Source organism: Propithecus coquereli, unplaced genomic scaffold (genome assembly GCF_000956105.1).
Source record: "Propithecus coquereli isolate 6110/MARCELLA unplaced genomic scaffold, Pcoq_1.0 Scaffold7, whole genome shotgun sequence".
Classification (NCBI taxonomy): Eukaryota; Metazoa; Chordata; class Mammalia; order Primates; family Indriidae; genus Propithecus; species Propithecus coquereli.
In genome coordinates this window covers 12,643,787-12,671,215 of record NW_012153062.1, presented here as the reverse complement: position 1 = coordinate 12,671,215, position 27,429 = coordinate 12,643,787, and the positions used below count along the sequence as shown (strand labels likewise).

General features: G+C 35.1%; 1 protein-coding gene across 1 annotated transcript in view; it reads right to left on the bottom strand.

Moving 5' to 3' along the window:
- Window positions 1–27,429, bottom strand: part of COL24A1 (collagen, type XXIV, alpha 1) — a 342,918-nt gene that overhangs the window by 93,739 nt on the left and 221,750 nt on the right. Inside the window, exons 32-36 of the mRNA XM_012661028.1 lie at window positions 18,254–18,307; window positions 11,824–11,877; window positions 11,550–11,603; window positions 10,822–10,875; window positions 10,555–10,662 (exon numbers count right to left, since the gene is read on the bottom strand). Of these exons, the coding sequence (XP_012516482.1) occupies window positions 10,555–10,662; window positions 10,822–10,875; window positions 11,550–11,603; window positions 11,824–11,877; window positions 18,254–18,307 (324 nt within the window). The remainder of the gene's footprint in view (window positions 1–10,554; window positions 10,663–10,821; window positions 10,876–11,549; window positions 11,604–11,823; window positions 11,878–18,253; window positions 18,308–27,429) is intronic.

The following is a 27,429-nucleotide window of genomic DNA, read 5'->3' as shown; positions in this document are numbered from 1 at the left end:
TTAGGGTATATACTCTGAAGTTGAATTGCTGGGATGTAGGATCTATACATCTTCAATTATACTAGATATTGCCAAATTGTTCTCCAAAGTGGTTTTGTCAATTTATTTAATACATTCCCACAGCTATGTTTAAGAGTTAGTTACTCTATATTTCCTACACTGCTTGGTACTATCAAACTTAAAATGGATGCAAAATGATATGTTATTTATGATTTCAATTCATATTTTCTTATTGCATTACATATATGTTTTTATACATGTTTGTATTTTGTTCATTCTGTATATCACAAATCTCTTCTCTTAGCTTGTAGCTTATCTTCTCACTTTGTTTATTGTAACTTTTAATTAACACAAGTTTGCAATTTCAATGTCAAATTCATCAATATTTTCTTTTCATTTCTTTTAGTGTTTTGTTTAAGAGATCCTTACTGCTTCCCTTCCCCCCATGAGGTCACAACATATTCTCTTAAATCTTTTCTTAAGAGCTTTAAAATTTTGATTTTCACAATTAAATCTTTAATCAAATTGGAATTTATTTAATAATTGTGTGTGTGTGCATAGGCATGAGGGAGAATTTTTTTTTCTCTATTTGGATAACCAATTGTACTAATATCATTTACTGAATAATTCATAATTTCCTACAGATCTGCAGTGTACAATCAATTTATCAAATATCAAGTTGCAAAATATACTTAGATCTGAGTCTAGGTTATCTTTTATTTCCATTGGTCTGTCTATATGTCTATGAATGAGTATGACACTAACTTAATTACTCTAGCTTCAATAACAAGATATCAGCTGGTCAAATTCCCCATTTCACCTCCTCTACCAATCCCCACCTCTGCAGAACTTGTGTTTTAAAATTGTCTTAATATTGGCCCTTTGGTTTTTCACATAAATTTTAAAATCACGTTTCATCAATCAAGTCCTATTAAAAAAATCCCATAGGGATTTTGACTGAATTTGTCCTAAATTTATTAACTAATTTAGGACAGAACTAATTATTTATATCAAGTCTTCCTATCATGAAAATAAAATATCTGCCCATTTATCTAGGTCTTCTTTAATACAATGTTATAATTTTTTTAAATTGTAAAAATTTTCTACAAAATTTCTACAAATATTTTATTTAGATTTATTCCCAGGTACTATTTTGTTGCTAATTGTGTTGGAAATTGTATTTAAAAATAGTTTTCAAACTGCTTGTTGCTGATGAAGAAGAATGTAACCTATTTTTCTTTGTTTATTTATTTAGAGATGGGGACTTGCTATGTTGCCCAGGGTGGACTTGAACTCCTGGGCTCAAGCGATCTTCCCACCTTAGCCTCCCGAGGTAGCACTACAGGCATGTGCCACCACACCCAGCTTATTTTTGTATATTAATTTAATAGTCAGCATCTTGCTGAACTCTCATTAATTCTCATAATTTATAGATTATTTGTTTTGTTTTGCCACACTGGCTAGGACCCTATGTAAATGTTAAATAGAAATGATGAATAGTGGTAATCTTAGCTCATTTCTTAGAAGTTTTAGCATTAGGTACGGTAGTTAAGTTTGTTTTTGCTTTGGAAGCACATACGCAAAACCGGAACCATACAGAGAAGATTAGCATGATCCCTGCATAAGAATGACACGAAAATTTGTGAAGGTAAATTAAAAAAAGTGTCATAGTTAATGTATGGTATGAATATAAATTTTACTAAATGCTTTTTGTTTCATCCATCAAGATGATTTTAATTTATGATTTTCCCTCCTCCCCAATTTTATAATTTTTTAGAAAGTTAAATTTATGTTATAATACTGGGGTCAGAGGGAATTCACAAACCCCTTCATTATATCAGTGCTCCACAACTGTACTAAATTTAAGCATTCGTCTATCAGCTCACACATGGTGATGCTACCTGCCAATGAATAACTCAGTTTAGGCATCACTGTGTTTATATATGTATTTAAATATTAATAAAAACTTGTGTATCTGCAGTGCATAATCAAAATAAAAATAAAAGTTCTGATACTGGTAACAAGCATTAGTTTCATAAATGTATATAATTGAGGCATGTGGTATTATTCTGAAAGACGACTTACACATTTGGCTCTATCTTCAAACCTCCATTCTCACCTCATTTTCAGGTTAATAACCTTGCCTCATACTTCACTAGGATAGAGTAGCAATCAAACAAGAGCCGGCTCCTCTTCCTAACACCTAACCTGCTGACATCCCTGCTCTCAGGTACCCACATGTTCTGCCTCCCTTCTCTTACAGAAGAAGCAGCGCCCTTCCCTGGGGGAGGCAAGCTCCTCCCCTGTGCTCTGGAGCCCATGCCCTCTCACGTACGCAAGGCCCTCCCTTCTGAAAGAATCCCCCCTCTTACTCGCACTATTAATTTTTCTCTGCATCTGGATCATTTCCAACAGCATTCAAACAGGCTTAAAATTATTCATTAAAAAAAAATCCTCGACTTCATGTGTCTTCCTTCTTCCCTCCCTCCCTTCCTTCATGTTTCTTATGTACTTTTATAGTTCCGTTTTCTGTTCCCACTCACAGCAAAACTTTTTGAAAGACTTGTTTATGCTCATTGTCGCTATTTCCTTACTTCTCATGCTCTTTTCATTCGGGGTTTTGTTCTCACCACACCTCTCAAACTGCTCTTTTCCAGTTCACCAACTGATCTCCCTAGAGCCAAGTTCAGTGCCAGTTATTTGGCTCACTTTATTTGAAATTCTTTTATTTTTTCCCAGTCTTGAAACTCATTTAAGCCTTTGTTGTCATGGCAGCATGCTTCCCTGGTTTTGGACTAACATTTCCTTATATGCAGGCTCCTCCTCTGCCCAACCATTAAATATTGGAGTGTCCTCTTTTATCTTTTTAGGGGATATCTTCCTGTCCCCATGGCTTTAAATATAATCTGTATTCTAATGGTTCCTAAATTATATCACCTGTTCTGATTACACCACTGACCTTCTGATTACTCTACTTAAAGACATCTTTTTTTGAATTTATTTGTTTGGTTTTTGTTTTTAGAGACGGGATCTCACTATGTTGCTATGTTGTCCCGACTGGCCTTAACTTCCTGGGCTCAAGACACCTTTCCGCCTCAGCCTCCCAAGTAGCTGGAATTACAGGTTCAGCCACTGTGCCCACCTCTTTTTGATTTTTTAATAGGCATCTTAAACTTAAATTATTCTTGCATTCCCTACTCCCACCCCTAAACTGCTTCCCGCCTAGTCTTCCCCATCTCCATTGTAATGGGGCAACATTTTAAAAATTATTAAAATGCTTTTCTTTTTTGCCTTTTTGAACATAAGGATTTTGCCCTATTCAGACTGAGGGGGTCTGTGTGCCCAATGGCTGAATGTCTTAAGAGAATATTTTTCTATTTTCTATGTTTCCAACTTTTAACACTTCATAAGTTGAGCCTGCAGTGCCCGGCACATGAGCCTATCCTATATCTTAGAGAAGACATCTGCCATGGGAAGGATTTTACTTGATGGCAGAAGGATGAGGATATGGCATAGGGGAAGTAAAGAGAAGCCTAGACATTTTTTCTTTTTTTTTTTTTTTTGCTCTAAGAGAATGTGAGAAGGCAAAGAGGGAGAGAGAGACATAGGTGTTTAGATTTTCCTCTTTCTGAGCTTTGTCAGAGACCCTTGTTCCCTACTAGTCATTCAGAATTTGAAAAGGCATCTTCTCTAGCTATCACTTAGTTTGTAGCCATATCAGTATGGTTGCTCAGCAAAATGAAGAAGACCATATGGTTAAGTTTTCCTGAGCTACTCTTTGATTTCTATGGGATGTCGATGGGGACTCAGAAACAGCTGGGGAGTTTGTGAGGGGCTGGGGTAGTCACTACTGCAGGAAGATGTAGCTCTGTAATACAGGCTAAAGAGCACAGTGCCAGGGCTGGGACTGAATGAAAATTACAGCGGACCTCAGAGGGATCTGATCTGTAGAAATTAGTGCTAACTGACATGAGGCCAATTCAGTAAGAGAGAGACCCATTCACTCTCCTCCAAAAGAAAGAAACTCAAAATTACCAGCTGCAGACATGACCACCAGAGGTCAGCAGGATGGGCAGTGAGCAAATTTACAAGGCATATTACCATGTTCCAATCACTATGAACAACACCTGCATCAAAATCCACGGCATCGTCATCCTTGCCATCACAAGACACACAGACTTAATATTGGAAAGGAGTAAAAGAGGTCAATGGCTGATAAATTTAAGAGACTAAGCATCTTGATTGTCTGAGCATTACCTAAAGAGACTACTAAATTATAAGATTAGATTAAGCATTCAGCTGAATTGGATTTTAAATTTTCTCCTTGCCTCCTGCATTCCCCCACTACATCTCACTGATCAGTACATAGGGGCTTGTGAGGAAAACCAGATGAGTCAGAAATAAAGAAACTACATATTTGTACATCTTTAAATACAAATTTGTAGCCCTGTTACACATTTAATGGTATGACCATCCTCTCAGTTGCTAAGGCTAAAACCTAGAATTTTTACTTTTTTCCTTTTTCCCACTTTCTCAACATCTAAACCAGCAGCAAATCCAATCAGCTACATCTCCAAAATGTCTTCAATATGACCACTATTCACCATCTCTATTGCTCTCTTGCATTCCAATCCACCATCATTTTTCATCTAGACTACTACCACAGCCTTCTAAGTGGTTTTACTCCCATAGTCCATTTCTTCACAACAGCCCGAATGATTGCTAACAATGTTAAGCATACACCTCTCCCTGTTTAAAACCTTCCAAATGGCTGTCCATTGCAATTAGAATAATCTCCGAACCTATTATCATGGTCTGTAATACCCTACTTGATCTGGCTACTATTTCTCTGGCATCATGTTTTCCAGTTATTTATTAACACTACGCTCTAGCTACATACGCCTTTTTCCTGTTTTGTTTTGTTTTGTTTTTTAAAAATAGGCCAGGACCCTTTCTGTCTTAGGGCCTTTGCATTATATATTTCCTTCTTCTGAAAAAGCTCTTTTTCTCAGCTATTCACATGCCTGGCTTCCTCCTATGTTTAGGTGTCTGGATCGATGTAAACTCAGGTGGTACTTCTGTGGCCACTCCAATCTAAGGTCTACATTTTATTATTAATTCATCAGGTGATGATCATTTGAGTTGTTTCTACTTTTTGGCTATTACGAATAACATGCTATGAACATTCATGCATAAGTTTTTGTCTGAATACCTGTTTTTAATTCTCTTATGTATACACCTAGGAATGGAATTGTGGGTCATATGGTAAGTGCATATTCAGCATTTTGAGGAACTGCCAAACTGGTTTACAAAGAGGCACCATTTTATATCTCATCAGCAATGTATAAGGGTTTCAATTTTTTTAAATCCTCATTAGCACTTATTATTTTCTGTCTTTTTGGTTTTAACCATCCTAGTGGGTGTGAAGTAACTTGTTGTGGTTTTGATTTGCATTTTCCTGATGGCTAATGATGTTGAGCATCTTTTATTTGCTTACTGGCCATCAGTATATTTTCTCTGGAGAAATTCAAGTCCTTTGCCCATTTTTCAATTGAGTTATTTGTCTTTTTATTATTAAATTGTTAATATATTCTAGATATAAGTTCCTTATCATACAGGTCCATAATATGATTTGCAAATATTTTCTCCCATTCTGTAGGTTGTCTTTTCACTTTCCTGATGGTGTCCTTTGAAGCAAAAAACTTTTAATTTTAATGAAGTCCAATTTATCTTTTTTTCTTGTCACTCGTGTTTTTGGTGTTACCTAAGAAGGTTTTGCCTACCCCAAGGGCTTGAAGATTTACTCCTATGTTTTCTTCCAAGACTTTCATAGTTTTAGCCCTTATGTTTAGGTCTATGACCCATTTAGAGTTAATTTTTGTGTGTAGTATAGGGAAAGGTCCAACTTTATTCTTTTGCATGTGGTTATCTATTTGTTCAGCACCATTTGTTGAAAAGACTTCTTTCTCTCACTGAATTGTCTTAGCACATCACATATTTTTCTAATTCAATTTACTTTATTCTTTTTCCTGTAATTTATTTCATCCCTTGAGATAGCCAATAACACTAGCTATTGCTATACATCAGAGACCATGTTCCTCTTCTGCTTGAAACCTTTCACTGGCTTCTCACCACACGTTGAATAAAACTCAAACTTCTTACTATGGCTTAAAAAGTCCTTCATGATCTACTTCATACTTATTTCTTCAAGTTCATCTCAAACAACTTTTCATTATTCGTTATGCTGCAGCTGTAATAGCTTCCTTTTAGTTTCTAAAAATACTTAGCGCTTTCTCACTTCTACATCTTGGCCTTTGCTGCCATCTGCCTTGAAGCATCTTCCCACAGTCTTTGCATGACGGGTTCCTTTTTATTCTTCAGGTCTCAACTTAATCATCCCCTAATCAGAGAAGCCTTTTCTAACTGAAATATGTATGTTCTTTGTTCTTAACAAGTTGGCTTTCCTAACCTTAATCGGTTATTCTCTTTCATCACCCTGTTTATTTCCATCATCACATTATCACGATCTGCAGTGATCTTTAATCTGTCAGTATTCTCCACTAGATTATAAAGTCTGAGATCAGAAACCTTGCTATTCTTGTTCCCCACTGTATCCCCAAAGTTTAAAGAGTTCTTGGCTCACAGAAACTACTCAAAAACTTTGTTGAATTAATGAATGGACAGATACCTTTTATGGAATCACAGTCTATCAGGCTGAATAAAAATTTAGAAAATCTAAACTAATGCTTATTTATTTATTTATTTATTTAAATTAGTTATTTACTTTGTTTTGAGACACAGTCTTGCTAGACTAGCAAGACTAGCTGGTGGGCTAGAGTGCAATCATCATAGCTCACAGCAACCTTAAACTCCTGGGCTCAAGCGATTCTCCTGCCTCAGCCTCCCAAGGAGCTGGGACTACAAGCGTCAGAAAAAATGTCTGTATTTTTAGTAGAGATGGTGCTCGTGCTCAGGCTGGTCTTGAACTCCTGAGCTCAAGCAATCCTCCCGCCTCGGCCTCTCAGAGTGCTAGGATTACAGGTGTGAGCCATTGCACCTGGCCACTAATGCTTTTTTAAAGCCATAGAATCTTTTCTTTCAAAGAAAATCCATACAGAAATGATCTTTTCTGACGATCTTTTCTATAGGAATAGAAGGAAGAGAGCCCTGCTAATTCTGTGTTCCTTATGACACAACCATCTTGGGAGGTTCTGCATAGCTCCCACCCCTTTATTATTAATACGAAACCCCTTTATTATGAACTGAGAAACCAAAGAATGACTTGTCCAACATGTATAGCCGTTTAATGGGAGAGCGGGGGTTTGAACAACGAGTGCACAGTGGTCAGTGTAGGGCTTTCTATTTCTGTGTTGCTTTATGATGAAACAGTTCAGAACAAACAAGCCTAACACCAGAGTCATCGAAACCATTCAGATGACAAAGATTTAGCTAATCCTTTACTCCTTAACTCCATAATGCCACCCCAAATTCTCGACTAATTGTTTTTCAGGGTTTCCAAGGAAACTGCCTCAGAAACAAAGGCTGTGCAAGACTTATATTTTTCCTAACTATTGATATTCCTCTCATCTTTATGAATTCACTGTTAAGATCTTATTTAAAAAGCTTCTTTTAGAAGGGTGTTTTATTTCATCTTCTCCTAAGATATTCACTTCTACCTAATATACTACCTTAAACAGGTCAAACATATTTTCAATAAATCCAACTGAATTTTGTCCTAAAGGAATAAAACAAGACAATTTCTTTTTAGTACATTGAACTTTGGAGATTATAGCTCCACATCTGTTTAGATCTTAGATACCACAGTGGTAGATTTTTTAGCAATAGATGACAGACCATAAGTCAAGCAGATGTTTTTTTCAGATGCTTCCCAATTCTTTTCTCATAGAGATTTATGCATTTATGTAACTGAGCATTTTAGCACAGAATCAAGCATAAAATATACAATTTTTTCATATGTTCAAAGAAGTCTATATCTTGGATTTGGAATTTGTTACTGATGCCTCTCTTGCCTTAGTTTTCAATCCAGGCCTCATTCCTCAATCTTCTAGGAAGTAAGAAAAGCTTCTCTTTTCTTGAAAAAAAAATTTTATTTCTTTCTCCTACTCTCTTTCTTGTTTATTTTGTAAGAATTCAAGATAGCATCTTTGTGATATTACCTAAGAAAGAATTTTAAAAGTGCAAAAATAAATCCAGCATCAGGCTGTCTGATTAAGCAATAGTTCCTGGGATCATAAAATTCTTTTGAAAAAATATGCCATGGTATTTTTTATTGAGTTTATAAGCTGAAAGGCATTTAAAATTCCAAGGAGAACAACAAAGAGAATGAAAAAGAAACACACATGTGTTGTTACTAAAAAAAGGCACCAAAGATGTGTACTAGGCAGGATTGTTCCTGGGAAAAATTATGAAGCAGATGAAATCTGTGTTTATCATTTTTCCACAAGTTGTTTTGAGCTGCTTTTTCATCTGTGCTCTGCCCATCACCAGCTGTCATGCTACATCATCTCTCTCTGGGATTGCCTGCTGTGTTATCCTGTGATGTGTGTTTGCGTCTTCCTTGTTTTCTCCCTCCCCATCAACTCTTAGGATTCTGGTAGGGAACTAGGCTAGTTGATTTAAAAAATCCATGCTAAAGTATGAAAATTGTTAGTAGCTTTTTTATATCAAAACATAAATTTGACAAAAATTCTCAAGAAGATAATTACACTTTCTTGACATTTGATACTTGGCTTCTCTGTGGGTCCATGCAAATGGAAGAGGGGATGAGTTCTCTAAAAAAGATGAAAACTACTGAGAACCCTACAAGGGCCAAAGCCGGTCACCTCATGGATAAATGAGGCTTAGAGACCTGTAAGTCAGAAAATAAAAGAATTAGTACCAGCTCTGCCATCTGCTATATTACCTTGTAGAAGTCTCTCAGCTTTCTCTGAGTCTGAGTTTTTTAGACTGTTTTTTAGACAGTTTTTTAGATAATAAGATCTGTAGGTTATTGGGAGGGTTCTGTGAGAGCACATAAGTAAAATTATACTGTTTTGTGTCTGGACCAATGATGTTTAAGATTGTTTCGGGGAAGATTCCCTAAGACTTTGGGTTTGCTCTGGTGGAACACCCAGCACAGTTTCCCAGGACGGAGAGGGTAGGCCAAAGGAGAAATGGGCACTTTACCATTACCGTAAAGCTGAAGGGAAAAAAGACTCAATTTGCCAGTGCTCAAAAAATGTGTGACACTTCTGATTCATCTTTGTTCTCCAAATGTCAGTTTTAAATATGCTGGTGTAAATATCTATTATTTGGGGGAAGATGTGTTACAGCATTATTTTAACTGCTGCTAAAGGGATTATAGTCGTTGGTAAATGTGAATGGTGAGATGGCCAGTATATGCCTCATTTATGATATTTGTTGTATTCTTCCAGATAGAACTTTCCTCTTAGTCCTGCAAACCTAACTGAGCCCACTGGGGCAGGGGCTGTCATAGGACATTCAAAGATCTGGAGGTTAGAAGCCAGAGCAAGGGAAGTACAAGAAAAAAGCATGAAGATGACAAACTTTATAAATCACGACTTTATTTCCCAGCCTGCCTGTATGATCAGGTTATTCACGATTAGTTCCTTAGTCTTTCCCGAGTCCCCATTTGGAAACAGTGAAACACAGAAGCCCTGTGGTTTATGGGAAGGAGTAAAGACAGAGTGTCTGCTTTTGGAGAGACATGAATTCTCTGGGGGAAGAGACACACATGCTTAAAAGGTACAGTCTTTAAAAGGCTGAATAAGACTGCCAGACTCCAGAGGAAAGAGAAATCATTTTCTGGTGGGGTCCAAAGGAACGACTCCCAAGAAAGTAAAATATCTCCAAAGGTAAGAAAACTTAGAAAGTAAAGATAGAATAATCTTGGGGAAAACTCATGTTTAGTGATATGAAATAAGAAAGAGAGAATAGTAAAGTAAAACAGCAAAATGACCAGAGAGACTGTCTCTGGAAGAATATAGCAAATATCAGAAATTAAGTGTGTTTAAGCAAGAGAGATGCTATTTTCATTATTTATTCACATCTTCCAATTGCCTCAAGGTGAGAGAATTTGTCCAATATGACGTTTAGAATTTCCCTTGAAGTAATGTGACAATTTAAAATCACATACTGATTGCTTACATTGTGCTTGCAAAGAATTTCTTATTTCATCCTAGAGCTAAGATGTTATTCTATAACAATAATGTCAGTTCTATGAATGAAGATCCAAAATATTCAATCAAACTAAGTTTGAGACAACACAAAGCATTCCCTTATACATGCTTTACATCAGAAATACTATGGCTATGAAAAAAGTGTCCACAAGACACACTCTTTCCTCTCTGGATCTTTGAAGGGCTGATAATCCATCCTTGATTTTGTCCCTCTTTCAAGCCACAGTTCTATACCTCCAATTACTCACTGGATGCCATAAGGGGTTAGAGTATGTATGTGCACGTGCATGTGTGTGTGTACACATATGGGTACTGAATTCACTTAGAATTTGAAAATGAACACGGTTGTACTCACCAGAAGACCCATTTGACCCATTCTACCCACAGGGCCTATAGTTCCCGGTAAGCCCATATCTCCTTTTTCTCCATCCTCTCCAGGAAGTCCCCTTCCTCCTGGGGTTCCCTGTAACCCAATAAAAATTTTTTAAAAAAAGAATGCAGTGAAATAATTATGCCACACAATAAGTGGGTTTTTGTTTGACACACAAAAATAATTATATCTAATATTTTAAAGAGTTCACAAAACATCCATTTCATGTATAACGTTAAAAGTATAATTTACCTTTACTCCATCTTTTCCTTGGAGACCATCTTCTCCAGGAGCTCCTGGTTCACCCTGTTTTGCAGCAGGAACAGTAAGGTTAAATTTTTTGCTATATCATTTATTTTATTTTATTTTATTTTGCCCCCAGCATATACAGAAAATAGCATGTTTGTGTTCATTTATTTCTACTTCTACTTCATTTCTAGAAGGGATTTGACAGTATAATAAGCATGATTTAATTTTCCTTGAACAGCTCTGCAGATGATTTAAAGAGTCAGTACTGTAAATTCAAAGGTGAGATGGTCCCAGAATATTCATAAATTTTAGACAATTAAATGTAATATATATCCATTTGATAGCTATAGAAATGTATACAGCTAGACCTGTGTTTCTGAGTTCAAGGAATGTAAATACTGCACCTCACAAAATCAGAGTGCCTTGCTACGCTGAATTTACATGGGTTAATACAACTTGATTCACTCCACCAGAGTTATGATCACTCTACCAGAATTTTAGAGTTTGTATACTTTCTCCCTTACAGAGGAGAGGCAAAGATTAAGGCCCTAGTACATTAAAAAGCTGTAGATATGAAACTTGCAGAAATGTAGAGCCACATTTAGACAAACATTTTCTATAATGTATCAGAAAGGTTTATCATGCTATTTTTGAAGTGTTTAGGCTGAGAAGCTATGAGTTTCTGAAATAAGTGGGTCAATACATTAAAAAGGCTTCCAGTAGACACTTACCCGTAACCCTGGTTCCCCAGTTCCTCCAACACTGCCTATAGGTCCAACATCTCCCTGAAGAAACAAAGGGAAAGATTAAACTCTTTTCTACTAGAACTATGTGTCTAATTACAGAGGGTGTGTCATAAGGAATAGGAGTTCCAAAACACTTCCCATTTTTATTTGCTGGCATTCACCTGCTTTCAAGATGGTGGGTGTTTGCCAAAATGTGGCAAATGTAGGAGATTCAATGTTGAAAGTTTAGAGACCCTCCTCTACTTTTTAGGAAGGTTACCTTTGCACCTGGCTCGCCTTGCAGACCAGATTCTCCCTCTATGCCTGGAGGTCCCTACAAGAGAATGATTTGACATATTATAAAGGCAGTAACCACCTCATAAGAAGATGGTGCTAATTTTTAGCTCAAGGGTAAGATATGTGTGTCTAAAAGAGGGTCTTTGCTACCCCTTTATATATTTCATGGCATGAGACCAGATGCCTTCTGGGATCCTTTAACAGTTCAAATTCCAAAACAACTTCACCTAAAATCAGGACTTTTAAGACCAGTTTCTTCTAATCCTTCCTTTCATCCTTTAAACATTGGTCAAAGAATAAAAAACAAACTACCTCCTATTTCCTCTTCTAATTTTCCACCTTCATACTCTTATTCTTCTCTGTGTTTCCTCACCTTTTGCTTTTCCCATCCCTTTCTGTTGTGCTTTCTGGATACCACTTCCTTAAAAAAATTCATTTTTCCTTATTGGTTTTATAGAAAATATCACACAAATAAGAGATGAATTTATTCACATTACAAAAGACACATATACATGCGTGTGTGCGCACACACACACACCCGCACACACACACATGCACACACACACGCACACACGCACACACGGAGCTTCTTTTCCAGCCTTCTTTCATGGGTGGTCCAGTTTCATTGGGAAGCTTTTGGTTCTTATTACTTTGAAAACATAAAACTTCTTGCATTTCCCAGCCTGGCTATTTCTAGGCCTGGAGCTCCTCATAATCGCAGATGTATTGTTTTTGTCTCCCAGAGACATTTATCTTGTTTTTGGAACATACTATGTGTGTCCTTCCCTTTCCCCTTCTTTCCTTTCCTCACCCACACCTCTTTCCTTTCTCTCTCTCCCTCCCTTCCTCTGTCCTTCCCTTCTTTCCCGTTTGCTTTCTGTGTTTCAGGGCTTCCTCGGTGTTTCTGATCCATGGATGACAAACTTCCTTATAATTACTAGAGATTAAAATTTCTTTTATATCATCTATACTATTTTATTAATAGATTGAGGAAAGTTCAGTTTTCCATTTTGACATAGCTTCTGCAATCCATATTCACTTTGGCTTTTGGTTTTTTCCAAAATAAAAGTTATACATGCACAACAGAATAGATGAAAAGCCTCAGTCCCATTCTTCAGAGGCAATTACTTTTTGAAATATTTTTTTGTTTTTAGTTCTCCAGTGGTTACTTCTATAACTCAATAAATATACCTTGACTTTTGGATGTATTACCTTGCTAAAAGTTTAGTTCCCTTATACCACCTCCCTTTTATCATTTCCTCAATTTTTAAATAGTTGCTAGATTATTTTAATTTTTCCATTGGTTACCTTTGTAACTTCTTCACTGTTATCAAAGGGAGTATAGTGCAGTACTTAAGCAAAAGGGCCCTGAAGTGAGACTTCCTGGGGTTTCTGCTCTGCTTCAGAAATTATAGAACTTAATATGTCACACAAAGATTAAAACTCTCCCTTGAGAGAATTCCAACTTTGTCAGGACTTCTTCCATATCAAAATTGCTTTCTGTTTTCAATTTGTTGAGGAATCTCTTAAGTGTGTAAAGGTTCCCTATTCTCCCCATCCTTGCAGTATTTGCTAGTTTTTGTCTTTTTGATAATATTCATTCTAACTGGGGTGAGGTGATATCTCATCATGGTTATGATTTGCATTTCCTTGATGACTAGTGATGTTGAGTATTTTTTCATATGTCTGTTGGTCATTTATATGTCTTCTTTTGAGAAATGTCTGTTCTGGTCTTTTGCCCATTTTTTGATCAGGTTATTTGTTTTCTTGCTATTGTGTTGAGTTCCTTCTGTATTTTGGATATTAACCCCAAGTCAGATACATAGTTTGCAAATATTTTTTCCTATTCCATAGATTGTCTCTTTACTCTGTTGGTTGTTTTCTTTGCTGTGCAGAAGCATTTTAGCTCAAAGTAATCCCATTTGTCTATTTTTGTCTTTGTGACCTGTGCTTTTGACATCTTATCCCCAAAATCACTGCTCAGACCAATGTTGTGGAGCTTTTCCCCTATGTTTCTTCTGGGAGGTTTATAGTTTCAGGTCTTATGTTTAAGTCTTTAATCCATTTTGAGTTGATTTTTGTATATGGTGAGAGATATGGGTCTAATTTCATTCTTATGCATGCAGACATGAAATTTTCCCAGCACCATTTATTGAAGAGGCTGTTCTTTCCTCAGTGTGTGTCCTTGGCGCCTTTGTAAAAAATCAGTTGGCTATAAATGTGTGAATTTGTTTCTAGGCTCTCTATTCTGTACTGTTGTTCTTTGTCTCTGTTTTTATGCCAGTACCATGTTGTTTTGGTTACATAGCTTTGTAGTATATTTTAAAGTGAGGTAGCATTATGCACGTAGCTTTGGTTTTTTTGCTCAGGATTGCTTTGGTTTTTTGGGGTCTTTTTTAGTTCTATCCAAATTTTTAGGATTGTTTTTTCCATTTCTGCGAAGAATGTCATTGGTATTTTGATAGGGATTACACTGAACTTGTAGATTGCTTTAGGTAGTATGTACATTTTAACAATATCCAAAGAAAACGAAATTGTTATATCGAAGAGAAATCTGCACCATTATGCTTATTTTAGCACTATTCACAATAGCCAAGATATTGAATCAACATAAGTGTTTACCAATAAATGAACGGATAAAGAAAATGTCATATATATACACAATAGAATATTATTCAACCCATAAAAAAGAAGGAAATCTTGTCATTTGAGAAAACATGAATGAACCTAAAGGACATTATGTTAAGGGAATAAGCTAGGCACAAAAAAAAGTACTGCATGATCTCACATCATCTGTGGAATCTAAAAAAGTTGATTTCATAGAGGTAGAAAGTAGAATGGTGGCTACTAGAGGATGGGGTGGTTAGAGGAGAAAGGGAATAGGAAGATGATGATCAAAGGATATATAATTATAGTTAGGAGAAATGATTCAAGAGATCTATTGTACAGCCAGGTGAATATAGTTAATTATATATTTTTGAAAAATACAAAGAGAGTAGAAGTTAAGTGCTCTCATCATAAAAATGGTAACTATGGAGATAATGCATTTAATTAGCTAGATTTAATCATCCCACAATGTGTATATACTTCAAAAGATAATGTTATATATGATAAATACATACAATGTAACTGTCAATTTTTTAAAAAAGTAAAAAATTAATTTCTTCTTGGTCTTTTGGCCAAGATCAAGTGTAGTAAAAAAAGTAAAAATTAAAAAATAACCTGATTTTAATCTCACAGACCTCTTGCAGTCCTTATTTTCTCCCCATCTTTCAGTCCCTCTTGGCCTCCTTTATTCCTTTCCTAGGCTAAATCCAGTAGCTAATCACTGTGGTACACTTTTTTGTTATGTCAATACTGGATCAGTGCTTTAAATTGCCTTTACCATTTCTATTCCCAGATAAATACTGCTGGAAAAAATTACATCCTTAAACAAAGTGGCATCATTACATGTCGAGAGGCACAGTGGCTAAGAGCATGGGTTCTGGAGGCAGATTGCCTAAGTTTAAATCTAGGTTCTACCACTACTACTAGCTGTTACTCTTGTAATGGTTAAGCAAGCCACTTAACCATTTCACACTTTAATTCCCTTATCTGCAAAATGGGGATAATAACTGCACCGATCTCACAGAGTTATTGTGAGAACCCATTAATACAGTAAAGCATATAAATAAAGCTAGGCACATAGAAAGTGCTCCATCATTAAGTATAATTATCATTATTATTATTAATATACTGCAAATTCACCATCTCCTAGTTCAGTTTGACTTTGAGGTATATCTGTTCTTTTACTTGTCTTTGGACATTTCCCTCTTCCATTACCCTCAACCACTATTCTAAACTATCATATTTTCATCAAGTTGCCTACTCAACCCCCACTCCTTACTACAAGAGAATGTTTATCTTACTCTCTTAAATAATTTCAAGGTATGAAGTATGATTTCTCTCAGCTGTCTTTAGGTGCAGAGGATACAGCATAATATAGGTTATAAGCATTAACTTTTGAGTCAGATCAAAGCCAGCCTCTGCTACTTGTTAGCCATTTACCTTGGGCAGGTTGGCAAATAGGACCTTAACCTCTCTAACAGTCTTTTCTGGTCTCAGGAAAAGTTACTGCTATATATCTTGCAACACCTAATATTATGGGAATAGTTTTTGACTTCTCTTTCTGCTTTACTTTCCAAATTCCACAAATATGTAGGTTCTGCAGAATTTATATAACAAATATTTCTCAAACCCATCCCTTCCTTTCCTTTTCTATGCCTGCTGCTTTAGTTCAGATGCCGTCATTTCTTGCCTAGTTCAATGCAACAGCTTTTTAATAGGTAAACTGTCTTCACTCTTGTTTCCTCAAATACATCACTTATGTAGTTGTTAGAATTATCTTCCTAAAATACAAATTTGACTTTATTATTGCCCTGTTCTATACTTTCCAATGATTTGCTATAGCCTGCAAAATAAAAGTTCAAGCTTCTGAACAGAATACATAAGACCTTTCATGATCTAATCATTTGCCTATAACTTAATCTATTACCACTCCTTGCTTTGACTTTAAGCATTAAAGAATCCATACTGCTTCATATTTGCATGTTCTTGCCCATACTATCCCCTTTTCTGCACTTCCCTAATCCTTATTCCCTTTTTTCATAAGGCTAACACCTACTCTTCCTTAAAACTCGTCTCCTCAACCCCTCTTCCATCACACACACATAAGTCTTATTTTTCCCTTTCTCTAGGTGGGGTTAAGGGTCTATTGCTATGCTCCTATGTTGCCCTATCAATAGCCCCATCATTGGGTTCAACACATTGCAATATGATGATCTTTTATAAAACTATCTTCTGGATTAGATTATAAACTCCTAAAGGAGTCAGGGATCATATATCTTAGTCATCATTTAATCCCCAGCAGATACACAGTGCACAGTAAGAAAGCATGGAATAATCAAGGAATACAAAATAGGTCCACAAATCTTTCACGTGGGGAAGGAGAAGAGTTTTACTGGGGTTGTGGTTAACAGGTTTGCAAAAGTTAGATCATGTAGAATATTATTTACCATGTTAAGAAATTGGCATTTTATCCTAAAGGCTATGAGAAGTCTTGAAAAATTTCAAGGAGATGAATGATATAAGAAAGATAAACTGAAAACAAATGGATGATGAAATGACAGCACTTGGAGGAGACATGGCATAAGAGGGGAGGACTAGAGCACACAATAGGGTTAAAAAGGGAAGGATAGATTTTAAGAGAGAATGGGGGAGGGAGGCTTACTCAAAGGGAAAAGATGGCCGATTGGAGAGGATAATGTAGGAGGAGGAGTCTAGGATGACTCACTTTTGGGTTATTGGGTCTAAGGGATATCTTTCATTGAGATGGGAATAAAAAGAGGAAGAAAAGAGGAAATGTGATGGGCTTGGTTTAGATATTTTGAATTTGAGATGTTGTTGGATATTTACGTGGGTATTTAAAACGACAACGGGAAATCAATAACTGGACCTGAAGAGAGAGATATGAATTAGAGCTATCAAGATGAGAGCTATTAGAATAAAATTGGTACTTAAAGTCACTGTGATAATATCATTGAAAAGCCGAGGAAGTAAAAGGTCAACTTCATGTCAAGACTGAGAAAGGCTAAGGACAAGGTAAAGTGGAGAATCAAGACAGAGAATTTGCACAGAAGCCAAGAGAGGAGAGAATTTGTTTCATTTATTTAGTGCTAAAGTTAACAATCAATAAAAATAAAGTAATTGTATTTTTATAATTATAACAAATGTGGCTGATTATTCAAAATATATCCTAAATAGGGTCACTTCTTTAATATATCTATATGTGTGTGTGTGTGTGTGTGAGATTGAGAGAGAGAGAGAGAGAGAGAGAGAGAGAGAGAGAGAGACAAGGTCTTGCTTGGTTGCCCAGGCTAGAGTGCAGTGGCGTCATCATGGCTCACTACGACCTCAAACTCCTGGGCTCAAGTGATCCTCCTGCCTCAGCCTCCTGAGAAGTTAGGACTACAGTCACACGCCAGCATGCCCAGCTAATTTTCTTTTACCTTTTTATATAGATGGGGTCTAGCTATGACACTTAGCCTTGAATATTCTTTCATAAAGGACATATAACATCTTAGAATGAAAGACTATTAGGTCAACTCTAAATCAACGAAGGGAAAGTATTATTTACTTTTTGTTATGCTATTTCAATGAGCTAATTGTTAGAGGAGAACTTTATATGTATAAAATTAGGTTTATACAATAATTATCCCTACTTTTAATGAAATTTTAGGCTTTATTTCCTGAATTTGAAACAAAACACTATAGAATTATTCTTCATAATATATTCATAATATATTAACTTTATCCTAGAGTCTTACTAAAGGTATTGAGTATTGATGTTTAAGAAAGAGCCACAAAAAAATTACCTCAATGCCCATTTCCCCAGGAGGTCCGGCATCACCTTGCAGTCCTCGTGGTCCCTATATTAAAATAAAATTTAAGATATGAGAATCAAAGTTTACTCTGTTTCAATAAACATTGCAGTTGGTATGGAATTTATACTATGACATATATTTAGATAATACATTTATTAATCTTTTACTCTACCGTGTATAAACAAAATTGTATCTTTAGTTGATTCATCTGTGCTTGTTTATGCACGGTATTAAGCTTTGCTTGGATTCAAAAGAAAAGAAAGGAGTACCGTCCATTCTTTCATTCCCTAGTTCACTCATTCATTCAACATTTATTAAGCACCTAATAAGTATCATGTATTGTGCTAACTGCTTTTACAAATTATATTATGTGGCTTTTTTAGGCTGGCTTTTTCTGCAGTACGCATTTAAGGTTCGTCTATAAATTTTTGTGGCTTGATAGCTCATTTATTTTTATTGTAAATAATGTTCCATTATATGGCATACCATGGTTTGTTTAACCATTTACTCATTGAAGGACATTTTCTTAATTTGTTCAGCCTGCTATAACAAAATACCATAAACTGATAGATTATAAACTACAGAAATTTATTTCTCATATTTCTGAAGGCTGGGAAGTCCAAGATCAAGGTGCTGGCAGATGTGGTGTTTGGTGAGGACCCATTTTTCTGCTTTGTAGATGGTACTTTCTAGCTGTACAGAAGGGGAGAACTAGCTCCCTCGGGTATTATTTTTAAGGGCACTAATCCCAACTGTAAGAACTTGTGTCCTAATGACCTACTCATCTTCCAAAGATCTGACCTCCTGATACCATTACTTTGAGTATTAGGAGTTCAACATATGAACTTTAGGAGGACACAGTCTGGCCACAGAAGACATATTGGGTGCTTCAAATTTTTGGCAACTATGAATAAAGATGTTATAAACATTCATGTGCAGGTTTTTGTGTTGACATAAGTTTTCCACTCATTTGGGTAAACACCAAGGGGTGTTGATTACCTGTTTGTATAGTAAGAATATGCTTAGCTTTGTATTAATAAAAAACTGCCAAACTGTCTTCTAAAGTGGCTATACCAATTTGCATTCCCACCAATAACGAATGAGAGTTTGTGGTGCTCCACTCACACCCTCATCAACATTTGGTATTGTCAGAGTTTTAGATTTTAGCCATTCTAACAGGTATATAATGATATGTCATTGTTGTTTTAATTTGCAATTCCCCAATGACATATGATGTTGAGCATATTTTCGTATGCTTCTGTATCATTTCTATATCTCCTCTGGTGTGGTATCTGTTCAGATCTTTTGCCCACATTTGTAATTGAGTTTGTTTTCTGATTGTTTCCTCCCTCCCTCTCTCTCTCTTTTTCCTTCCTTCCTTTTTTTTTTTTTTTTTTAAATACAGGTCTCACTCTGTGGCCCAGACTGGAGTACAGTAGCCCAATCATAGCTCACTGCAACCTTCTTCATTTCCTGTGCTCAAGCGATCCTCCCGCCTCAGCCTCCTGAGTCGCTAGGAGTACAGGTGTGTGTCACCATGTCTGAATACTTTCTTAAATTTTTTGTAGTGGTGCAGTCTCACTGTGTTGCCCAGGCTGGTCTTGAACTCCTGGCATCAAGCAGTCCTCCTGCTTTAGTGTCCCAAAGTGCTAGGATTACAGGCCTGAGCCACCATGCCCGGCCTATTATTGTCTTTTGGGCATTCTTTCTGTATTTTGGATACAAGTGCTTTATCAGATATATGTTTTGCAAATATTTTCTCCCAGTCTATAGCTTATCTTTTCATTCTCTTAACAGTGTCTTTTGCAAGGCTGACATTTTTAATGTTAATAAAGTCCAACTTATCAATTTTTTCTTTCATGGATTGTGCTTTCTGTGTTGTAGCTAAAAACCTATCACCAAACCTAAGGTCACACAGATTTTCTCCTATGTTTATATTCTAGGCATTTTATAGTTTGCATTTTATATTTAGGTCTATGATCCATTTTGAGGTTTTGGGTTTTTATTTTTTTGGTGAAAGGTGAAAAAGATCTGTGTCTAGATCCATTTTTTTGCATGTAGCCATCCATTTGTTCCAAGCATCATCTGTTGAAAGGACTATCCATTGTATTGTCTTTGCTCCTTTGTCAAAGATTACTTGCCTATATTTGTGTCTATATGGAATGTATATTGTGTAGAACAAAGATTATATCTGTTTCTATTTCTGGGCTTACCATTCTGTCTCAGTGAAATACAGTTGATCCTAGAACAACATGGGTGTTAAGGATGCCAACCACCTGCACAGTTGAAAATTTGCATAGAAGTTTTGACTCTCCCAGAACTTAATTACTGATAGTCTCCTACAGAACAGAAGCCTTACAGATACCCCAAGCTGTCGATTAACACATATTTCATATGTTACGAGTATTAGATACTGTTATTTTTATAATAAAGTAAGCTAGAGAAAAGAAAATGTTATTTAGAAAATCATAAGAAAGAGAAAATATATTTACTATTCATTAAGTGGAAGTGAGTCATCATAAAAGTCTTCATCCTCATTGTCTTCACATTGAGTAGGCTGAGAAAGAGGATGAAGAGGAGGGGTTGGTCTTGCTGTCTTAGGGGTGGCAGAGGTGGAAGAAAATCCATGTATAAGCAGATATTTGCAGTTCAAGCCATGTCGTTCAAGTGTTTTCACCTATTCTTTTGCCAGTATCACACTGTCTTGATTACTCTATTTTTATTATAAATCTTGAAATCAGGTAGTAGTCTTATGGTCTTGCAGTCTTACAACTTTGTTCTTGAATATCATTTTGGCTATTCTAGGTCTTTTTGCCTTTCCATATGAACTTTAGAATCTGTAAATAACTACAAAGTAATTTTCTGGGATTTTAATTAGAGTTGCATAGAATGCATAGATCAAGTTGTGAAGAAAAATTTGAACATCCTAACAATATTGAGGCTTCCTATCCATGAATACGGAATACCTTTCCATTTATTTAGATCTTTAATTTCTTTGACCAAAGTGTTATAGTTTTCCTTATGCAGATTTTGTACATATTTTGTTAGAGTTATACCTATTTCTTTCTTTCTTTTTTGGTGTTAATGTAAATGGTATTATGTTTTTCATTTTAAATTTCAATTATTTATTGCTGGTAATATAAGAAAGCAACTGACTTTTGTATATTAGCTTGTATCCTGTTATCCTGCAACCTTGTTATAATTGCTTATTTATTCCAAAAGTTTTTTAAAATAAGTTCTTTGGGATTTTTTTACATAGACAATTATGACATCTGCAAACAAAGATGGTTTTATTTCTTCCTTCCAAATCTGTACACTTTTTTTTTCCTCTTCTTGTCTTATTACACTAGCTAGGACCTCCAGTTCAATGCCAAATAAGTTTGAAAAAGAGGAACATCATCCCTTGTTCCCTTGTTCTTAAAAGGGAAGTATCTAGTTTCTCACCATTAAGTACGATGTTGGCTATAAGGTTTTTAAAAAATATATGTTCTTCATAAAGCTGAGGAAGTTTCCCTCTATTTTAAGTTTGCTGAAAGTTTTTATCATGAATGGTGTTGGATTTTGTCAAATGATTTTTCTGCATCTTTTTATATCATATTTTCTTCTTTAGCCTGTTGAAGTGATGGATTATATTAAGGGATAGTCTAATGTTCAAACAGCCTTGCATATATGGAATAAATTCAACTTGGTCATGATGTACAATTCTGTTTATATATTGTTGGATTCAATTTGCTAATATTTTGTTGGGAATTTTTACATCTATGTTTATAAATGATATTGGTCTGTCATTTTCTTTTCTTGTAATGTATTTATCTGGTTTTGGTATTAGCATAATTCTGGCCTCACAGAATGAGTTGGGAAGTGTTCTGCTGTTTCTATTTTCTGGAACAGATTGTGAAGAAATGGTATCATTTGCTCCTTAAATGTCTGGTAGAATTCACCAGTGAGATCATCTGGACCCAGTACTTTCTGCTTTGGAAGGTTATTAATGATTGATTCTATTTCTTTAATCAATATAGGCCTATTCAGATGATCAATTTATCTTTATTTCAGTTTTGTTAGAATATGTCTTTCAAAGGATTGATCCATTTCATCTAAGTTATCAAATTTGTAGACATAGAGCTGTTCATAATATTAATTTATTATTTTTTTAATGTCCATGGGTCAGTAGTGATGGCCTCTATTTCACTTCTGATATTAGTAATCTGTGTTTCTGTCTCTCTCTCTCTCTTTTTTTTTCCTTCATTAACCTTGCCAAGGGTTGAGAGCAATTTTATTGATGTTTCAAAAGAACCAGCTTTTGGTTTCATTGATTTTCTCATCATTTTCCTGTTTTCAATTTCATTGATTTCTGCTCTGAATTTTATTATTTTCCTTCTGCTTACTTTGTATTTCATTTGCTCTTCTTTTTCTATTTTCCTAAGATGGAATATTAGATTATTAATTTGAGATCTTTTCTTTCCTAATTTTTCATTCAAAGCTATAAATTTCCTTCTAAGAACTGCATCTCACAAGTTTTGATAAGTTGTATTTTCGTTTAGTTCAAAATACTTTTTCATTTTTCCTGAAACAACTTCTTTGATAAAAATGTTATTTATAAGTGTGTTGTATATTTTCTAAATGTTTTGGGATTTTCCAGCCATGTTTCTGTTATTGATTTTTAATTTAGTTCCATTTTGGTCTGATCGCAAACATCATATGATATCGATTCTTATAATGTCTAAATTTGTTAAGGTGTGTTTTATGGCCCAGAATGTGGTCTATCATGGTGAACACTCCATGTAAGCTTGAGAAGAATGTGTACTCTGCTGTTGTTGGATAAAGTACTTTATAAATGTTAATTAGATCTAGTTGACTTACAGTATTGCCCAACTTTCTCTTTACTGATTTTCTGCCTTCTAGATCTCTCCATCACTAATAGAGGGGTGTTAATGTTTCCAGTTGTACTAGTAGATTCATGTATTTCTCCTTGGAGTTCTATCAGCTTTTGCTTCACATATTTTGATGCTCTGTTGTTAAGTGCATACACATTAAGTATTGTTAACTGTCTTCTTGGACAAATGATCTGTTATCATTATGTAATGCCCCTCTTTACCCTATAATTTCCCTTGCTCTAAAGTTAGCTTTGTCTGAAATTAATATAATCATTCTAACTTTCCTTTAATTAGTGTTAGCATGTTATATCTTTCTCCATCCTATTATTTTTAATATATCAGTGTCTTTAAAGTGGATTTCTTGAAGACAACATACAGTTGGGTCTTATTTTTTAATCCACTCTGACATTCTCCAACTCTTAATTGGTATATTTAGACCATTGAGATTTAAAGTGACTATTGATATAGTTGGGTTAATATCTACCATATTTGTTAGTTTTCTATTAGTTGCCCTTGTTCTTTGTCTCCTCTTCCTTTTCTTCTTCTGTTTTTTTGTTTGTTTGCTGTGTTTTTTGTTTTTGTTTTTTGGTTTTCCACTTTTTCTTTTTCCCCCCTCTCTATTTTTAATTAAGCATTGATTCTTCTGTTTTAGCATACTACTTTTAAAACTTTTCTTAATGGTTTATCTAGCGTTTGCAATATATAGTTACAATTAATCCAAGTTCATTTTCAAATAACACTATACTACCTCATGGGTAGTGCCAATACCTTACAACAGTTTCTTGCACTCCCAGAGGGGTATAGAGAAAAGTAGAAAGACAAAAAACAAAAGTAAAAATAAGATAAAGAGATAATAAGTTTAAAATTGGTAGAAAAATAGAAAAAAAATCCTCCCTCCTATCCCACATGACATTGCTGTCATTAATTTTGTTTATCCATAAGATAAAATACCAAATATATTTTTGCTATTATTTTATAAAAATTATCTGTTAGATGGATCAAGAATAAGAAATTATTTTATTTTATTTTCATTTATTTCTTCTCTAATACTCTTCCTTTCTTCTTTCCTAGATTTGAGTTTCTTACTTAAATCATTTTCCTTCACTCTGAAGAACTTTAAACATTTCTTGTTGATCCACTAGTGACAAATTCCTTCAATTTGTGTTTGAGAAAGACTTCATTTCTCTTTCACTTTTAAATTCCCAGTTTGATAATTCTAAAATTTCTGCCATATCTGAGTCTGTTTCTGATAATTCGTCTCTGCAGACAATTTTTTGCCTTTTATCCTGCCTTAAAATTTCTTGTTGAAAGCCAGACATGCTGTATAACGTAAAAGGAACCGAGGTGAGGTAAATAGACCTTTAACATGAGATTTTATATTATCTGGCTAAGAGTGAGTCTGTATTTACTACTTGTTGTAGCTGTGATGTCTGAGGCTAAAATTTCCTCTGGTGTCATTGTTTTGGACTTCCCTGTTTTTTTTAGGCTTTCCTAGCACTCTTTCAATAGGGTTTGAGTCTGCACTTCTTTTTAGCTATAATCTCCTGTTATCGTGCAGGAGCCGCATTGATGTGATGGTAAGGTCTTGGGTAGAGGAAGCAGTCTATAGTCATCTGATTATGGCTCAGCCTTTCAGTGAGCCTGAGTTGGATATTTTCCTTCTCCCATGTCAAAGGCCAGAGGGGGCTAAAGTTGAATATTTCTCATGCCACAACAAAAGGCTGAGATTGTGGGTACTTCCCTTCCCCCAGGTCAGTCAGTCTTTGGAAAAACCCCAGTAGTTTATGCTCTGATAAAAAGTTTCCCCTGAGGGCAAGCCTTCTTTAGGAGATCAGAAAATTTTAAGTGTGTTTGAAAATGCCTACTATCCCCCTCTCTTTCCTGGAAGCAGTGAGAATCTGGTTAGGGTTCCTAAAGTTCCTCAGGAACCTGGGAAAGCCTCCCAAAGATTAGGCCCTCTCTGAGTTTTCTAATGTTCAGGCTAGTCTACATTGGGTCTCCAGTAATTTGTTAAGATGTAAGCTCTGTATCTGCCTGTCTCTCCATTTTGGGGGGACAGCAGTTTGTCTTATGACCTCAATTCTCTGATGGATCTAAAAAGAATCATTGATTTTCTATTTATTTTTTTTCTTGTGAGGGTGAGAGTGATGACTTCCAAGCTCCTTACATTTCAGATCAGAAAGTACTTTACTATTTGTCAACCTCAATAACAAATAGAAAGAGGCTCTCTAAAAGAAAAAGATATTTATTTGGGAATAGAGCATTGTAATGGGAATACACATGGCATAGTAAACTATGTTCACATTCAGGGAAGTAAAGGAAGGAAAAGGTTTTTAAAGGAAAAATGAGGAGAATTAAATAATTGTTTTGCAATGATTATCCTCGGATACAAAGATCAATAACAAGAGTGACATCAGTCCAAGGATGGACAAGCAGCTGCTGGGTAGTTGTCCTTGTAGAAGTATTTTTTGTGTAAAGGTTGCAATGGCCTTTGTGCAAGGCTCTGGTTTTTGTAGAGTCTTTTGTAATAGCTTTTATCAGGCATACATATAAGCATAAGAACCCTCTCTTTGTGAGTTTCCCCAGCTCTATTAGTCAGGGGTTTTTTCTAAATGTCCATGGGTCAGTAGTGATGGCCTCTATTTCACTTCTGATATTAGTAATCTGTGTTTCTGTCTCTCTCTCTCTCTTTTTTTTTCCTTCATTAACCTTGCCATGGGTTGAGAGCAATTTTATTGATGTTTCAAAAGAACCAGCTTTTGGTTTCATTGATTTTCTCATCATTTTCCTGTTTTCAATTTCATTGATTTCTGCTCTGAATTTTATTATTTTCCTTCTGCTTACTTTGTATTTCATTTGCTCTTCTTTTTCTATTTTCCTAAGATGGAATATTAGATTATTAATTTGAGATCTTTTCTTTCCTAATTTTTCATTCAAAGCTATAAATTTCCTTCTAAGAACTGCATCTCACAAGTTTTGATAAGTTGTATTTTCGTTTAGTTCAAAATACTTTTTCATTTTTCCTGAAACAACTTCTTTGATAAAAATGTTATTTATAAGTGTGTTGTATATTTTCTAAATGTTTTGGGATTTTCCAGCCATGTTTCTGTTATTGATTTTTAATTTAGTTCCATTTTGGTCTGATCGCAAACATCATATGATATCGATTCTTATAATGTCTAAATTTGTTAAGGTGTGTTTTATGGCCCAGAATGTGGTCTATCATGGTGAACACTCCATGTAAGCTTGAGAAGAATGTGTACTCTGCTGTTGTTGGATAAAGTACTTTATAAATGTTAATTAGATCTAGTTGACTTACAGTATTGCCCAACTTTCTCTTTACTGATTTTCTGCCTTCTAGATCTCTCCATCACTAATAGAGGGGTGTTAATGTTTCCAGTTGTACTAGTAGATTCATGTATTTCTCCTTGGAGTTCTATCAGCTTTTGCTTCACATATTTTGATGCTCTGTTGTTAAGTGCATACACATTAAGTATTGTTAACTGTCTTCTTGGACAAATGATCTGTTATCATTATGTAATGCCCCTCTTTACCCTAATTTCCCTTGCTCTAAAGTTAGCTTTGTCTGAAATTAATATAATCATTCTAACTTTCCTTTAATTAGTGTTAGCATGTTATATCTTTCTCTATCCTATTATTTTTAATATATCAGTGTCTTTAAAGTGGATTTCTTGAAGACAACATACAGTTGGGTCTTATTTTTTAATCCACTCTGACATTCTCCAACTCTTAATTGGTATATTTAGACCATTGAGATTTAAAGTGACTATTGATATAGTTGGGTTAATATCTACCATATTTGTTAGTTTTCTATTAGTTGCCCTTGTTCTTTGTCTCCTCTTCCTTTTCTTCTTCTGTTTTTTTGTTTGTTTGCTGTGTTTTTTGTTTTTGTTTTTTGGTTTTCCACTTTTTCTTTTTCCCCCCTCTCTATTTTTAATTAAGCATTGATTCTTCTGTTTTAGCATACTACTTTTAAAACTTTTCTTAATGGTTTATCTAGCGTTTGCAATATATAGTTACAATTAATCCAAGTTCATTTTCAAATAACACTATACTACTTCATGGGTAGTGCCAATACCTTACAACAGTTTCTTGCACTCCCAGAGGGGTATAGAAAAAAGTAGAAAGACAAAAAACAAAAGTAAAAATAAGATAAAGAGATAATAAGTTTAAAATTGGTAGAAAAATAGAAAAAAAATCCTCCCTCCTATCCCACATGACATTGCTGTCATTAATTTTGTTTATCCATAAGATAAAATACCAAATATATTT